This window comes from Leuciscus leuciscus (genome assembly GCF_965113295.1).
Source record: "Leuciscus leuciscus genome assembly, chromosome: 12".
Lineage (NCBI taxonomy): Eukaryota > Metazoa > Chordata > Actinopteri > Cypriniformes > Leuciscidae > Leuciscus > Leuciscus leuciscus.
The window spans coordinates 29,258,191-29,276,111 of NC_138736.1; the positions used below are offsets into that span (position 1 = coordinate 29,258,191).

Here is a 17,921-nt window from a genome sequence, read left to right on the forward strand (position 1 = left end):
TTTCTTTTTTTTTGTACCATGATACTAGGCAAATTTGACTCTGGTGGAGATGATTTAAATGTATATTTATATATATGATGACACCATGCATGATTAATTTATTTTGAGTTTTTGTGTTCTGAATAGAACAAGGAGAAGGAACGCATGAGGGAGCGGGAGAGAGAAGCCAGAGAGCGAGAGGCGCGCTACAGTAATGGCCACCTCTTCAACTCTCTCACCGTGTCTGGAACCACACTCTGCTCAGCCTGCAACAAGAGCATCACCGCTAAGGAGGCCCTCAGTTGCCCTAGTGAGTCACACAGACACACATGTATACATCACACTCAAAACCCACAGACTTCACCAGTATGATCAAAATCAGTTGAATACTACATTTTGCAAGTTGTAGATATTTTGTAAACTCGATTTTTACAATTTCTGTGGAAAATATTTGTGGTGTTTGTTCATCAACTCAGTGATAGAATCATTGGCAATGTGAGTTTATTTAACATGTCGTTATGCAGTTGCTAGGGGGTTCTGGGTGGTATTAGCATGTTTCTATGCTGTTGCTAGGGTGTTGATAGGACTGACACAAGTCTAAAGGCCCCGATATACTCACGGCAAGGTTGTTTTTCGTTCTTCGTTTAGGGGTAAAAAGAAGTTTGACCAGCAGTATACTGTTAGCCAACATCCTGAAGTCACCCACACTGATGAGAGCGGTGTTTAGATTAATATGTAAATATGTGCTGCATGCTTTCCTCGATGTGGATGTTTGCCCCAGCTCTGCAATTTAGCACTCCAGTCAAGTTGCGTCACGTTTATTTATATAGCACGTTATACAATAGATTGCTTTAAAGCAAGCAGCTTTACAGTATTAAACCTAAAATACAGTGACGGTTTTGCTTTAGATTCGAATTAAAACTCTGCTAAATGAATAAATGTAAATATAAATGTAAAACTTTTCATTTTCTACTATAAAGCAGATCTTCAGGGTGTTCATGTTTTTACTCATGTCTGACCTCGACGGACTTAAAGCAGGGCTCAGTAGTTTCGGGATTTCTTCGATGTATTCTCACTTTTTGCTCGCAGGTTTCTCTCTAGAGCTCCCCCTACAGCTTCGGAATAGATATTTGACAACACTGTTGTAAAAACTCATTGGCGATTCTCAGACACCAGAGGCTATAGATCAACGACATCAAAGCAGATGGGACATTCTTTAAAACGTCTTCTTCATTCAGGTTCAAACAGCGTGAGGGAGCGCAATAATGACAGCATTTTAGCAGATTTATTTTGGCCGTAAAGCAAGTGTTTACATCGCGAGACCTGATATCACGTGATACTTCCTGACGCGGCGGCCGGCGGCCCGCCGGCTCAAAGTTGCAAGTGCGGATTTTCCGCTCACGGGCACCAGGGGGGTGCGAAACGACCACCATTCAACCCGAAATAAGTAATATAACCATTCCAATGACTCCGAAGCTGTTCAGTTAAGGTAAAAAAAGTTACTTAGTTCACCTTTAACTGAAGAAATGAACTGGAGAAGATTTCCACATCAAAGAAGGCAGAGCCTCAGAGCACACATTTTACATACAACTATTACGTAGTTGACACGGACCAATGGTAGTACGAAGGTGTTTATCAGCCGGAGTGAACTTTTCCAGCGAACTTTTCATCAGCTGGATAAAATCGTTCTGAAAGTGATTCCAACGATATCGTTTCTCTGTGCCGTTATCGTTATTATGCCGTTATAGCTATTCCTTAATATTGAGAACGATTTTAGCACTAGATTTTAGATTTTATATCTTTATCGTTATCTTTATAGTTATCGCCATTGGTGTGAATTGACCTTAAGAAGCCAATCCTCAAATATTTATGATTAAGGTTTCTGTTCTCCCTTCAACGCAAATCTATTGGATATTTTTATATATTTTTAGCATGTTGATATGCGGTTACTGAAGGCCCCGATACAATTCAAAGAAAATTAGTTTTGGGAGTTCGAAGAAAATGGGAGTTTGTGGAAATATTCGCTATGGCAGGTAAACACTTTCAAACTACCATTAGTCCATGGCAGTTATGTAATAGGTAGGTGTGCTCTGAGGCCTTCTTTGACTTGGAAATCTTCCCTCGGTTAATTTCTTCTGTTCAGTTCCTTTGAAGTCAGACATCCGTAAGTAAAAACATGAGCACACTGGAGAGCCACTTTATAGTATAAAATGGAGGTATAATTCTAATTGAAAGAGATACTGATATGCGGAAGCACAGAGGATAGAACAAAACAAAACACCGGTCACGAATTAGAAGTCTAAAATGAGAATTTTTATAGAGAAATGTCGGAGCAGCTTGAGTTTGTTTCCCAGCCTTATTAGTTTGAACTATGAGAGGCATCTATTCACACCTAAGCTTACGCTACTCCTATGTCATACATCGGGTCAGAGGTCACTCTTCCGCCAGAACTTGACTCGCATACGGACGCCCGTTACTGGAAGCCAAGGATTATAGTTTTTAAAGTTATAATTATGTATATTTTTCTTACAAAAACACATCACTTCACTTCAGAAGGCCTTTATTAACCACCTGGAACTGTATAGATTATTTTTATGATGGATGGATGCACTCTTTTGGGCTTCAAAATCTAGAGTACCATTCACTCTCATTATAAAGCTTGGAAGAGACAGTTTATTTTTTAATATAACTCTGTTTTCGGCTGAAAGAAGAAAGTCATATACACCTAGGATGGCTTGAGGGTGATTGAATTATGAAATAATTTTCATTTTTGGGTGAACTAACCCTTTAAGGTGTTCTGGGTGACTTTAGCATGTTGCTATGTGATTGCTTGGATGTTGATAGGCCCAGTACAAATCTAAAGAGCCTATTCACTAGAGCTTCTTTTTTTCCAACACAAATATATCTGATTATGTTTCACTACTTTCATCATCCGCCTAATGAAATTCATGTCAAAACAAGTCAAAACGCTTAACAGCTTACCTCTTCCAAACTAGCTAATTTCTAGAATGTATCTTCCATGCAGGACAAACTCATGAATGATAAGTAATTAACCTGGTACTTATGGTTAGGGATCTGAACAAACCCTTACTGACAAGTATGAAACATAAGTAATAAGTATGATCAGTTGTAATTGTGATTAGACAGACACTAATGGTTATGAGTACAGTATAAAAGCAGTACCATTCTTAATTAATGTTTGCTTACGTCCTCTGTGGAAGAAAACCCCAAGAATAAATGTTTCTGACGAAATCCTAGGAGGAGCTTGTTTGTGATCCTGCCAATCACAACGCTAACCTCAGTCAGCCGCTTACCTCAGTCCTTCCAATGATTTTTCCTGCTTTCTTCCCCCATCTCAACTTCCCCACTTTCTTTCCATGATTGTTTCCAGATTCAGAACTTTGAGCTCAAGATGAACATCATGTATAAGCCTTTTCATTACTTCCAAGCCACACCTGTCTACCCATTCCCACATCCCTCTTTCATATTACATCTGTGCTGTAGCCCTGAGCTGCTGTTTTGAGACCTATTACGTGGTGAAGTGGAGAGTATGTGGAATATTTTTAGTGGCTGGTCTATCGCTGTATGCCAAGATAACGCACACACACACACACACACACATCTTAAAGTTGGAGGTCTAGATAGTTTCTTTCTGCAGAAACAGCCCTGCAATGGAAAGCATTTTCACACATTTCACCACATCCATATTATATATATATATATATACCTGTATATACTGTACACGTGTATTTTAAAATAAATGACGAAATACACACAAATGGCATTTCACCACATCCATTCTCTCTCTCACACACACACACACACACTTGAACAATTCCTTTAAGTACATTTACATATGAATGCAGGCATACGCTCACACCCTTTCCTGTTTTGTTGTGCTCATCTTTCAATTCTTGTTCTCTGTTTTGCTATTGTTTTCAACTTCTTCCTTATATTGTCATCAAGATCAGATTTAAAGACCAGACAGTACGAGCCTCTCATCGATGAGCAGCTTTGTGCTCGGCTGCTCTGGTATTGTTTGCTCTCTCTCTTGCTGTGTATCGAGGCTGGAACTACATGTTCAACACCCACACAGGCTCTTAGTGCAAAGGCCTTTCGAACTGAACACCTTTGAGTGGGAGATTAGATTTAAACTATAGGTCCTACAGTAGATTAGATACAAAATTTATATGCATAAAGATGCTGTTTTATTTTATGTTTCGCAGATGAATAAGATGCATTGAATATGATGTGGATGTGCAAATTCATTTTTTTAAAGTGAACTTAATGAGTTGCCCAAATGAGTAGCAGATTAGTCAGTCATATGGAAGCATTGGATAAAGGCTGGTATCAGATGCACGTGTCAGCGTGGCATGTACAGTATTGAGGTGTGTATCTTCACTTGCCTCACGATTTTATTCGATTACGATTCAGAGGTAACGATTCCATTATAAAACGATTCTCGATGCAACACAATGCATCTTTTCCTCCAAATATTTTACTTGTAAAAATTACTATATTATTAATCACAATATTGCTCTTTTTGTTATTTTATCATTGTTGTTAAAAAATAAGAACAAAGATGCAAATATAATATAAGAAAGAAACAAATTAAATAAACAGTGCTTTACTTTACTTTTTAATTTTACATCTAAACAGAAGCATGCAAGTAAGCAAAACAAATAATCAAATGCAAAAATAATCACAGCATGGTATTCATTACAAATTAATTGTTTATTATTAATATTAAACGCTACAAAAGTAGGTTTATTATATTAAGACCTAATGCACGGTTATATAATGTTAGATGTTTTTCCCCAACTGTTAACCAAATGTTCACTTAATACATAACAAATTATGTTTGTGTGAATACTTGCCAAGACTTACTGTAATCGTGTGTATATCTGACCGATTATATTCCACAGCTCTAGTACAATACATAAGATATTACGTTCAAAAACAGCTGGAAAGAGTGCAAAAGAATGGAACAGAATGCAGATTTATCTATGTGTTTTATGAAATATTTTTATTCTGATACTGCTTTTTAAAAACAAAATACTGTTAATGTGAGACACATGCATGACACATACATATGTATAAAATGAAATTTATTCCTGTAATGATAAAGTTAAATTTTCATCAACCAATACTCCAGTCTTCAGTGTCACATGATCCTTCAAAAATCATTCTAATAAGCCAATTTGGTGCTCAAGAAACATATTTTATTATTATCAATATTGAAAATAGTTGTGCTGCTTTTTGTGTGTGTGTGTGAAAACCGTGAGACATTTTATTTTTTATTTTTTTGACCTTCGTGAAGTCTCCTTCTTAGATTTGTCATAGTGATCTTAACACTGTTTGTGTTCAGATTTGCCAAGATACCACATTTGCATTCAGTCATTTATCAAAATGGACTCAAACATTACTGTACAATTTGTCTCATTTTTGTCATGTCTATTTTTAAATAAAATGTTCCTCTACAGTTACATTTCTGAGATTCACTTTTACTTACAAAAAGCCTGTGCTGCTCAGTGGGTGATTATTTAGACTCGTGTAGGTGTGTGTTGTGGGTAATCGGGCCAGGGAAACCCCACCGGAGCCCCCGTCCCTCTTCCTTCCCAGCCTCCCTCAAAACAGGAAGCAAAGCCGTTCTAAAACAATAGGGCTTCAGAGACAAAAGCAATACGGTGTAACCAGAGAAAATGTTCAGCGACTAGTAGCATGCTGTAAAGGAGATCTAGAACAAGCATTTTACCGCAGACATGGACAGAGGTCAAGAGGGAGAGAAAGACAGGCGAAAAATGGGTATGGTACTGAGATTTACTTAATTATTTGCTGTAATATTGTACAGAGGAAAAAGGAAAAGAGGTTAGAGTACAGGAATAAAAGGGAATATGGGGATATTTTTTTTTTCAATATCCTTGTTGGAGTATCATCGTACGCTGGTTGCTGTTTTTGAGAACTCAGTGGTTGGTTTCTTGCTGGTTTAAGCTACAGAATCATCTTAGACCAGCAACAAACCAGCTACTAGTAACTTGATCATACCAGTCTTAATGTAGTCAAGAATGTTTCTGGAACATAATGGTAGGTCAAGCAGCTAATGATAAGTGTTATTGGAAACCCATAACAGAAAAAGTGAATACAATTCTATTACTTTATAAATGTGACCATGAGAAGATCACATTCATCACATTTAAATGTGATTGTATGAAGATTATAGTATGTGAGATAAAAGGGTTTTCCTATCTGTTCTTTTTTTCAGCTTGTAATGTCACCATCCACAACCGCTGCAGGGACACGCTACCAAACTGTGTCAAAATGAAACAAAAGGTGGGATATTAGTGCACACATGTGTCACATGGTGTCACATGGACCACTGACATTCAGACACTGGCTTTGATTCATGGTAGGATGGAGAAGAAATGTATAGAAATTGGGTCTATTTTCTTGATGTGGTTTATGCAAAAGTCTAAAAATGTAATCTGTGTGTCACAATAGCAACAGAAAATGGCGCTGATGAGGAACAATTCGGCCTATCAGAATGTGACTCTGAGGAATAAAGGTGAGGATGTGATGGAAGCAAGTGTGTTTTTACATCTGGTATTAACATCTGATCCAATTACAAGTGGCATATGTCTCCTGTGACCAGTTGTGAATGGACATCATTGAGGGGATCATGTGATAATGATTGCCCAAAATTGATTTAGACCCAGCTAACAGGGACATTCTTGCAAGGTTCTTTCAAAGTTAACAAACATTCTTCCAGTAATTTTAATAGAATGTTTGTTCAAAGGGATCTGGACTTTAGTAATGTTCTCAAACTGTTAGCTCAAAAACGTTATTTATACATCGTTCATGGAACGCTTGTTGGACGTTCGTCTAACGTTTTTTTTTTTTTAAATGTTAGTGCTTGTTTCAGAACATTCAAAAGTAACATTCTCATAATATTTGCTAAATTATAAAATGGAATGTTCCCTTAATGTTCACATAACCAAGAAAAAACATTTTAAACATTTAAAAAACTGGATGTTTTATACGTTCAGGGAACCTTCAGAAATAATGTTTCTAATATCTTAATGGGAACATTAGCAAAATGTTCTTAGAAGATATTTTTGTTAGCTGGTTACCAGGAGTAAATATGACATTGTTCTCTCTTTTTCTGCCTCTCTGAAGCCCATTTAAAGGAAAGGCCCAGCTCTGCCATTTACCCCTCAGACAGTCTTCGTCAGTCACTACTTGGATCACGTCGCGGCCGGTCTTCTCTCTTACTTTCCAAGAGCGTCTCCACCAATAACATTGCAGGGTGAGTGACAGAAATGACAGAGATGCATAAAATGGGCTCTTGCCTGTACAATATACCGACACATAACCAAATAAGTGAGTCCCTAGTTTATAAATACTGTAAAACATGCTATAACATCAATATTTTGTCCTGAAATATCTATATAGAGACAGACACACTGTTCTCATCACTGTGTAATTTTTGTCTTTTTGTGTTTTGTTTTTTCTGTGTGTGTGTTTGTGTGTTTGTGGACATTTTAGTTTAATGTAAGCAGTTTTGTTTGAATGTTATTTATTAGTCATTATATTCACTTTATTTTTATATTTTATTTATTTCTAAGTCATTTAATATATTTTAAATTTGTTATTTGTATTTTCTGTTTCTGTGGTGATTATGATGCCTGCCTCTCATTTTGTTTTGTTTCTTTTTTTTTCTTTGGCATGTGATTGCATGCATATGTGTACATCTGTTTGTATGCATGCATTTGGCCCACCTGTGCATGTGCGTGTAGGACTCTGAATGATGACTATCCTCTGGGGCTGCGCAGGATCTTGTCTCAATCCACAGACTCACTCAACTTCAGGAGCAGAACCATGTCCATGGAGTCCCTCAATGATGAGGGTGAGACACACGCACCTACAAACACTTAAACAAAGTAGACATACGTTAAAATAGGCCGCATTTACATTACAAATTCAAATTTTTTTCCTCCAATGTGGCACAGATCGGATATGACCCACGAACATGTAAGCGTGAAAAGAACACACGGATTCCAATATTCTCAGATTGGTTTTAGGCCTCATATGAATCGGATACGTGCATTTGCATCTGCCATGTATGCAGACAGATCGGATATTCCCATCAATGCGAGTCGTACGTCATTGAAAAAGTGACGATGGCGAATGGCGTTAACTCATGTGGACACAACCACGATCACATGACTCTTTTCAATGGCGCAATGAAGGACGAAGGCTCAACCAAATGTTGTGCTGACCTTTAAAGATGGTGCGGAAAGCAAAAGCTTCTATTATTTAGTCTGCGTCCATTGCAAATTGCTCTGTTTCTTCCTTTTCTGCAAAGATTTTCTGGGTCAGTACGCATTGGGTTGTTTCGCCAAGTGTATAATAGTGTAAATGCAGATATCGAATATGGGTCACTTTTAAAAGAAGATGCAAGTAGTCTTCAAAATTTGGATATAGTCAACAAATCGTAATTGGACATCAAAACCTGCAGTGTAAATGCGGTCATATACATAGATTTTTCCAGTTAATAATTTGTTTTTGGAAGAAGAGATTAAATTGACTGTAAAGACATTTACAATGTTACAAAAGATTTCTATATCAAATTAATGCTGTTCTTTTTAACTATATATTCATCAAAGAATTCTGAATTACAGTTACCACAAATATATTAACCAGCACAATCATCTGACAGTTAAGACTGGAGTAATGATGTTGAAAATTCAGATTTAACATCACAGGAATAAATTACATTTTAAAATATTAAAATAGAGCAGTAGTGTACCTACCACCTTATGAAAAAAAAAAAATCTCTAATGATGAAATACTTTTATTTATATATTTTTAAGAAAATGAGAGCATTGTTTTTGATTGGCTTGATTGGCTATAGATCAATCCCCCAAATTCCATGTTGGCCAACCTGTTTACCTGGAAGCTGAAGCTATAATACAGAAATAATATTTTTCTTGTTTTTAGGAGAGGGCTTCTTCAACTCTCTGCTGGAAGATTTGGAGTTTGAAGGCCAGGAATTTGAGGCAGATTCCTGGAGCATGGCGGTAGATTCCACCTACTTGCAGACCCACCGTAAAGATGTTATCAAGAGACAGGACGTCATCTATGGTTAGAAAAAAAAACGCAGATCTAAGTCTAAAATCTAAGTATGTTTATGACTGTAAATGGGCCTTCGACTCTGAAACACGATTACAAATACTCTTAAGTGCTTTTCCAGACACTGTATTTATTTTTTTGCAAATGAAAAGAAACAGATTGTACATCTAGTCCTTGTGGCTTTTTATTTATTTAAAGTTGTTGTTTTTTAAATACATCACAATTCTGTATAATAACTAATAAATGGTCTATATTCATATTTTATACTAATTTGTCAAAATAAAACTACAAAAACAAGGCATAATTTTTAATGCTAAGTGAATTTAGGCACTACAACATAATGTACAGTGTAAAAAATGGGCTTAAACTTTGAGATTTGCGGAAGATTACATTTAACCATGTTACTAAATTATTATTGTTTTTGAAGATTAACTTTAAGTGAGTGTTAGATGACTGGAAAGATAATCTAAATGTACAAATTTAAGAAAGTAGCAACACCAGTGTACACAAGATTGTAACATATGGACTGTTCTATACTTCTTTGCCTCACTACATTGTTTTCATTCACATCACATTTATCTGCCCTCAATAAGGACAGTGGGAATATTTCATTTCCTATGTCCAACAAAGACCTTTTAAATGTTTTAAATTGTACAGCTCAACCTCTGTGATATCATTTCAGAGCTGATCCAGACGGAGCTCCATCACGTTCGGACCCTGCGGATCATGGAGGGCGTGTTCAGGCGGGGCATGCTGGAGGAGGTGCAGCTGGAGCCGGGGGTCGTGCACGCGCTGTTCCCCTGCCTGGAGCGCCTGTTGACGCTACACACACACTTCCTCGCGCAGCTCCTTGAACGCCGCGCTCACAGCCTGCAACCTGAAAGCACAAACAATTTCACCATCACTCAGATCAGCGATGTGCTAATAAAACAGGTAGGAGTGCATTTGTGAGTTTACGTGGGCGGACAGGGTGTAAATGCATTTGGGTACATTTGGCCAGTCATAAGTGGTTTTGGATTAGCATATCTGTTTTGATTGCCGGTTTAAAATGTTTCATAAAGTAGAGCTGTCAATTTAATGCATTACTGTAAAAGAAAGTGAACAATGTTTTAACTTAAAACTTATAAATACTTTATAAAAATTAAAAAATATCCTAATAAAATTCATTGCATGAATTTGAAGGAGAAAAGAATGGCATCATGTTGTAGAGGGCTTGAAAAGTCAAAAAGAAAGAAATAGTGACAAATGGAAATGAGTGTATGAGAGTGGGATGCTGAAAGCATTCAAGTTTCAAGGAACAAAATGTTCATAGTGCTCTGTTTGTGTGTGTATGTCAGTTCTCAGGTCAGTGTGCAGACGAGATGCTGAAGACGTATTCTGAGTTCTGCAGTCGTCATATAAAGGCTGTCAAACTATACAAAGAGCTTTTGGCCAGAGACAAGAGACTTCAGCTCTTTATACGGGTAAGAACAAGAATGACCATGTCCATGTGCGTTATGTGTTTGCATAACCGGGTCAGGTGTTGTCTCGTGTGTTTCAAGTGGGAGGATAGAGTGGTATTGAGTGATGAATGATGGTGGGCGGGTGCATTAATGCATTAAATGCCTGCAGACTCTCAGAGATGTGTGAATCATCAGATTTCCAGGTATCATGATTGTGTTCAGCTCTTGTGTTTTATTTTACTTCGTAATAGCTTAATAGTTTACCGGTAGTATGGTCACGGTAACAAAACTGGTGAAATTTCACAATTATCGATATCACAGTAATACTAATATGCTTTAAAAAGTTAAATATTCTCAGAACAGTGGTGTAGAAGGTAGAACATTGCTCATGATATATGAGGAGGTATTGTTTAACAAAATCTATCTAGCAATATCTATCTAGCATTAAAGGCTATTTTAATGGTAAGATTTCAAAACAAAAAATACTGACTGAATTAATTTATGCTAATGTTATATATTGTGTAATACAATTGTTAGTAAAATTCTGTATGAGACTGACAAATGGCTGATTTTAAAAGTATGTATGCTTGTATGTATAATTATAATTATTAATATATTTTTATTCTTCATAATATTATTATTACTAATAATAAAATATGTATTATTATTATTACTAGTATTATTATAAGTATTTATGTATATATTTTTTGTATCGCCATATCAGCATCAGAGTCTATTTTCTTGTCAAGATTAAAGAATTTTTAAAACAAAAGAAACTGGCCGAAATGAAAATGTATACTATTATATTAATAAATATATAATAAACACTATAAATTCAATTTGTGTTAATGCTACAAGTGAATTTAGGCATCAAACTTTCACTTTGGGAGTCAGCAGGGTTCAACTCTACCGCTTTTTTCTTCTTGCCCTGCCACAATTTTCACTGGCCCCACCACAGGCCTAGTTATTGTTCTAGTTTTGATCAATGTAACCTTAATAAATAAGGTTATGACACCAAAAACTACTAGTCTAACTTAATTTTCATGGACTTTTAGTTTGCATTCATTAGTCCTGTTTTCCTTTGTCCAGTTTTCCCACTTCTTCTTGGTTGTCATGGAATCTAACATGATTTGCCATCACTTTCAACTGTGTTGTCATTGATCACCTCGTTTGCCTGTGTTCCTGTGTTTTCAGTTCAATCTGTCCAGTCTCGCCTGTGTTATGCTATAGCTACCCTATGTTTGAATTACCTGTGGAATCTTCATCTGCATCTTCATCTTTGTGTGTTTATACTGTGACAGACAGTCAGTAATAAAAAAGAACAAATAATCAAATTACAAGCAATAGCACAAATAAATACAACAGAACAAACATATACAAATGAAATAAACAGTTCTTTTCAGGTTTTTCATGTAGGTCTAAACTAGATTTTCAGGTACAGATATATTAAGCAAATGTAAAATATCACTGCATAGTCTTCACTGTATAAATATAGATTAACCCTTATTGCAGTTATTCAGTCAAGAGCCAGTGAGTTTGTTTGATTAACATAAAAACAGAGAGCAGCAGGAATATTAGGCTGCTGTCACTTGAATAGTTGCACATATCTATTATACTGTTACACATGCATTTTATCTCTCATGTTCACATCTACTTAAGACATAACTGACTATGTTTACGAGGATAATCGACAAGAGTATTCACGCGCTGTGATGCGCAGCGTTCTGGGCGCGCACTTTGGATGTGTGTTGCTGTGCACTCAAAACTTATCACACAGCACACGAGTACCGCTGAGAGACGCGGGTACTTTCGTGTCTATTTACACTGCATATTTAAGTTGGCAAGGCTTAAAAACACACAAATTATCAACTTCCGTGAAGATGCAGCTCTGGCCCGATCTGGCAAGTGACAGTTCTGTCAACTGTCCCGAGTGTCTTTCACGCTGGCCCCAGGCCATCAGGCAGTCCTTATTGTCGAACCCTAGTCAGTAATAAAACAAATTACAATTACTCAATTTCTACTGAGAAATAAGTATTTTGCAGTCATCCATGCTTGGATAACATTTAAGCTCACTTAAATTAATTCTAGCTCATTAGACATGACATTATGGTGCCTGTTTTAAACCAGTTTGCCTTCATACACATCTGGCTGACTAGACAGCATGGTAGCTACTGTGGGTTTTGGATGCAGATTTAGAGTGTGTGGGTATGTAAATACAGTGCACAGAGGCAGAAATGGTTAACTGTCCATTTATCATTGTCTTTGTCCTTCTGTATCCTCTCAGAGGGCGAATCGGGGTCCTCTACTGCGTCGTCACGGGTTCCAGGAGTGCATCCTGTTGGTCACTCAGCGCATCACTAAATACCCCGTCCTGGTACAACGTATATATGACAACACCAAAGGTGAGACTCGGGCGTATGTCAATATTAACTGTATTTAAACAGCTTCTTACCTCCACCCTTCCCTTCCATGTCTATAAACTACTCTGTCGATGTATTATGATGTATTATTTAAATAAAAAAATCACATAATGGTCACATTTTAGGAGGGTAATGTCATTTAAATGCCCCTGGTTATAGACATTTTTATGAACTGATTATTGTGTGTAACAATGCAGACAATCCAGAGGAAGCTTCAGGTCTGTTACATGCGTTGTCTTGTATGCGGGAGCTGCTCAGTTCAGTGGACCAGCAGGTGTTGGAGCTGGAAAGGACACACCGGCTGCAAGAGATCCGCTCCCGGGTCGACCCACGGGCCGAGGCCAAACTCCGCTCTGGAGCCTTGTTCAGACCGGCCGAACTGCTCCGGAGACAGCTGATACACGAAGGCACTCTGCTCTGGAAAACGCCTGGCTCTCGGCTCAAAGGTACAGAAGACTGCGGCTGGTTATGAGGAAGTGTAATGTGATGTGTCAGTGTGAGATGGAGACGCTATTGTATTAGCTGACATGTACTTGTGCTTGTGGGTGTATTAATGTACTGCATTTCCCTTTTTCTTTCTGTTGTAGATGTTCAGGTTTTGTTGATGACTGACATTCTAGTATTCTTGCAAGAGAAAGATCAACGGTACATCTTTGCCAGTTTGGTAAGTTACGTATCCATATTGCTAGTGCTCATACTTGGGGTTCTCGCTCTGTTCAAAGTTTTAAAGGGGTCATATGATGCTATTTTAAAAGATCATTATTTTTTTTATTGGGTGTAATTAATAGAATAGGTTAGCACACTTTAATGTTCAAAAAACACTTTATTTTTCCACATAATGTACATTATAACAGCACCTCTATTCCCAGTCTGTCTAGAACGCTGATTTCAACAAAGCCCCTCCTTCCGAAAAGCCCAGAGTGCTCTGATTGGCCAGCTGACCTGGTACATTGTGATTGGCCAAACACTTTAAGCGTGTGTCGGAAATGTTGTACTCTCCCACGTTCTCCTTTGTAAAATGTGCTGTACACAAGCTAACTTTTGGATTGCACTGCTCAGGAACAGCGTTATGAATAAATCTCCAATGATTCCTAATTCCGGCCCTTTTCAGAAGGCCTAACGAAGGGATTTTGCTTTTACATATAAACATACAGCGTCACCACGACAGCCTCATCATCTTTTTTTTTTTGCGAATGTCTGTGGGCGGGCGTCATGCTAATATTTCACATTGTGACGTAGACATTTGCAGAAAACATTATGACGTAGACATTGTAACTCGTCCTATGATACCTCAAATTGTGAGACTTGAAGAGGAATGTGCTATTACTTTTCTAAGCTATTTATTTTTATAAATCTGTACCTGACAACAATATCTCTTTTCTTCTCATTCTCTCTGTAGGATAAGTCTGCTGTGGTGTCACTGCAGAATCTCTTGGTCCGAGACATAGCCAATCAAGAGCGAGGGTTGTTCCTGATAAGCAGTGAGTCCAGCCCACCTGAGATGTATGAGCTCTATGCAGCCTCTAAAGAAGACAGAAACATTTGGTTACGGCACATACAGCAAACCATCAGCAGGTACACACATGTGAACACACTCTTAACTGTCCGCACAGCACTCACAGTTACCATTTGACATTTTTCAGGACCTTTCTCTTTGCAGTGGAATTAGAAAATCACATGAAAGCACTTTCTTTAAAACTCAGGGGTGGGACATTTAAAAGACATATGTCAGTTCTGTGGGAAGCTTGAGTTGCCAATAGCTTTTGTTTACATTATAGCCCTGCATAACCAAACTGTACAGCTTGCTTTATAGATCGGGGGTTTCATTTCATTTAATTCAGTTGATGCCAAGGACCCGCAAATACTACAATCCACTTACGAGGGAACTCCTTCCTACAATTAAACATATAGAAGATCCATTTATTTATGCATGGAAAATTATTTTTTTTTATATATTTTATTACTTAATTCTTTATATTATCATTATTATACATAATTATAAAAATAATTATCATTTTTATGTGTCTCTTTTTGTTCATAATAATTAATATGTATTATCTGTCACTTAGTGACTGTAGTAATGCACACGAAGACGAGGAATCAAACGAAAACTTTATTAGATCCACAAAGGAACACTCAGGAGATCGCAGGGTTAAACTTATTCTCAACCACACTTAACAAAGACAATACTGGACAAATTAACTGAGGAAACTCAGGGCTTAAATGCATGGGGAGATTAATCAAGATCAAACGGAACAGGTGTGTAGAACTAATTAACAACCAAGGAAACTAACTAGTGAACACGGGCAAACCAGAACAGGGAAAACAGAACCAAAACACAATGAAACTAAACCAAAACAGAACATAAATGTTACATTTATTATTATTTATATTTTTTATTTAAATATTTATTAATAGATTTGTTTATTTTTTTACTCCCGAGTAAAAAAAAAAAACTGCCATACGCAATGGCAACAAAAGCCACTTTCAAAATGAATAAATTCTCACCACTTCCTTGAGAAAAAAGATACCAGCATTAGCACAATATTTTCATTTTAGATAACATTTTATTAGACAAAAAAAAATATATTTGGTCTATTTTCCCAGAAGAGAAAGACTGTACATTTTAAATCTTTATACTTGTTAAAAGTGGGGAAGCTAACATAAGGATGACTACAATGCTAATGGACATAAACTAACCATTTAAAACTATCATTTCTAATGGTCATTGTTCTTTACCATCATTGTTTTATCACACAGCTGTCCATCAAGAGAAGAATTCCCTCTTATAGAAACAGAAGACAAGGCTCTTCTGCGGAGACTAAAAGGTTTGCTTTAAAGACTACACACACACACACACACATATTCACACTCCCAATATTGGGGCAAACACTTTTTCATTCTTATTTTAATGAATCACTACAGTTGTTGTCATGTCAAGTTGTCATGACATCGTGGTACAAGGCCACTATTTTGAATCAGAAGCTGATGTTGATATTTTACTGTACTGATCCTCATGCTCTGTTTCAGCTGATATCCAGCAGAAGGACAGGGAGGTGTTAGAGCTGCTTCAAGAGCGGGTCACCCTGTTCTCTGACTTGGCTGAGGTCATGGGAGGTTACGAGGTCATGCAGCCGTCCTGTTCCAGAAACCTGTTCAGAGCCGAGTCTTCTCAGGCACTGCGTGGAGAACAGCTGCTCACACAGGCCATAACTGAGGGTAAGACAGACAGGATGTTACATTTGTGGCAGAAACAGGGTGTTCCACCTGCATAAGGCTTGTTTCACCCTCTAGTGCACATTTATTTCAACGCCCATATTAATAGGTTACCGTATTCACACTATGAGTAAGCAGTGGCAACAGAAACGAAGGTAGAATTTTGGTTTGAGGTTTTGCCATGTGAGGCTATATTTAAAAAAGACTGGCTTGAAATGTTTGATATGAAATTTTCACAAAAAAAACAAAAAAACATCAGTATTAGCATGTATATATAAAAAACATGTCAGGTAGTAGTCAGGTTTTTATATATATATATATATATATATATATATATATATATATATATATATATATATATATATGTTCATTTCATAGAGATACAAAAATGTACACTTATTTTTAATCAGTTTCAGCATCTGAATAAATAAATGACAGATCATTAAAGTACCATATTTTGTTGTATTTTAAACACACACACACACACACACACACACACACACACAGATAATATATTAGTTGTATTAACAACATTAACAACAACATAAAAAAAAAGAAAATATTATAAAATGCATACTTGCTGCCAGTATGCCTCTGCACGTTTCTGTCTCGTTTTGTGAAAGTAAAAAAAATAAAATTAAAAAAAGTTTGATTATTCTTTTTTTCCTATTTTGAAAAGTTCACCATCCATTTTTAGCTAAATCCTCTGAGCTCATCCTCAGATCTTTCATCCTCAGAAATGTCATGATGTCCCTTTCTTTCTCTCTCTGCAGTGGACAGATTGACAGAGCTGATATTAGGATCCAGTTTTGAGGTTCCTCTGCCCTGCAGTTCCAACGGCCATCACAACCACAGTGGAGCGCTAGTAATCAGTAGGTGTCAAAAACAAAACAGGCAATATGTAAATAAATGTGCCTTTAATGTGTCTGATTGCCTGACTAAATATTAGGGGTGTAACGGTTCTCGGTAAAAAAATGTAACCTTACCGTTCTCCACCCACGGTTCGGCAGGCGATTATCTCAAATCTGACGAGGCATCTATAATATAGTTTGTTGGAAAAAAAACGCTTAAAAAACAGACCACTAATGTTTATTTCTTTCAATAGATATGCTTCGTATGCATTTCACATGAGAGTAGCTGTCCAATCAACTGTTAGTATGTATGTATGTTTAGTATGTAAATCTATTGCTCTATCACAGTTCCTCACGTGTTGGTGTGTTGCAGTTCAGCATGGCAAGCGAAGGAGACAAGCCGCTGATAGAGCCGCTGTCTGCATCATATAAATCTCCTGTATGGGAATATTCTGGCTTCCCAATACGTTACAACAGTGATGGACAAAAAAAAAAGTGGACAAACAGTCACTCTTTGTAAACTTTGTTCGATGCGAGTGCTGTATGCTCTCATGACCAACACATTGTGTTTAAAAAGGCACTCGGTGTAAATTCGGACAGGCATACAACAGTAACGAAAGCGTAAAAAAGACGCTTGGGACAGTTGACAGAAACTTTCATGCTGCATCGTCACAAAAATCTATCATTTTTGTGTTTTTAAGCCTTGCCAATTTAAACATTCAAGCGCAAGAAGACGCGTAAGAGAACTATTGTGTGCGCACTCATCCGAAGCGTGCAGATGTCTCAGACAGCACGTGAATACTAAAGTCATCTTGCACTTAATCATGCCCATCTTGATATGCAACCATAGTAGGTTATGTCTTAAGTGAACATAAAAGGAACAT

The 17,921-nt window shown here is 37.1% G+C and overlaps 1 protein-coding gene across 4 annotated transcripts in view; it reads left to right on the top strand.

Annotated features, from left to right (window-relative positions):
- arhgef2a (Rho guanine nucleotide exchange factor (GEF) 2a) overlaps positions 1-17,921 on the top strand; it is a 60,844-nt gene that overhangs the window by 31,657 nt on the left and 11,266 nt on the right. For all 4 annotated transcript variants that reach the window (XM_082185092.1, XM_082185093.1, XM_082185095.1 and 1 more), the window contains 15 exons: positions 127-289; positions 6,242-6,309; positions 6,478-6,541; positions 7,153-7,282; positions 7,773-7,882; positions 8,977-9,120; positions 9,791-10,041; positions 10,446-10,571; positions 12,835-12,952; positions 13,168-13,416; positions 13,558-13,634; positions 14,370-14,545; positions 15,731-15,798; positions 16,001-16,189; positions 16,960-17,058. In XM_082185092.1, coding sequence (XP_082041218.1) covers positions 127-289; positions 6,242-6,309; positions 6,478-6,541; positions 7,153-7,282; positions 7,773-7,882; positions 8,977-9,120; positions 9,791-10,041; positions 10,446-10,571; positions 12,835-12,952; positions 13,168-13,416; positions 13,558-13,634; positions 14,370-14,545; positions 15,731-15,798; positions 16,001-16,189; positions 16,960-17,058 — 2,032 coding nt within the window. The remainder of the gene's footprint in view (positions 1-126; positions 290-6,241; positions 6,310-6,477; positions 6,542-7,152; positions 7,283-7,772; positions 7,883-8,976; positions 9,121-9,790; positions 10,042-10,445; positions 10,572-12,834; positions 12,953-13,167; positions 13,417-13,557; positions 13,635-14,369; positions 14,546-15,730; positions 15,799-16,000; positions 16,190-16,959; positions 17,059-17,921) is intronic.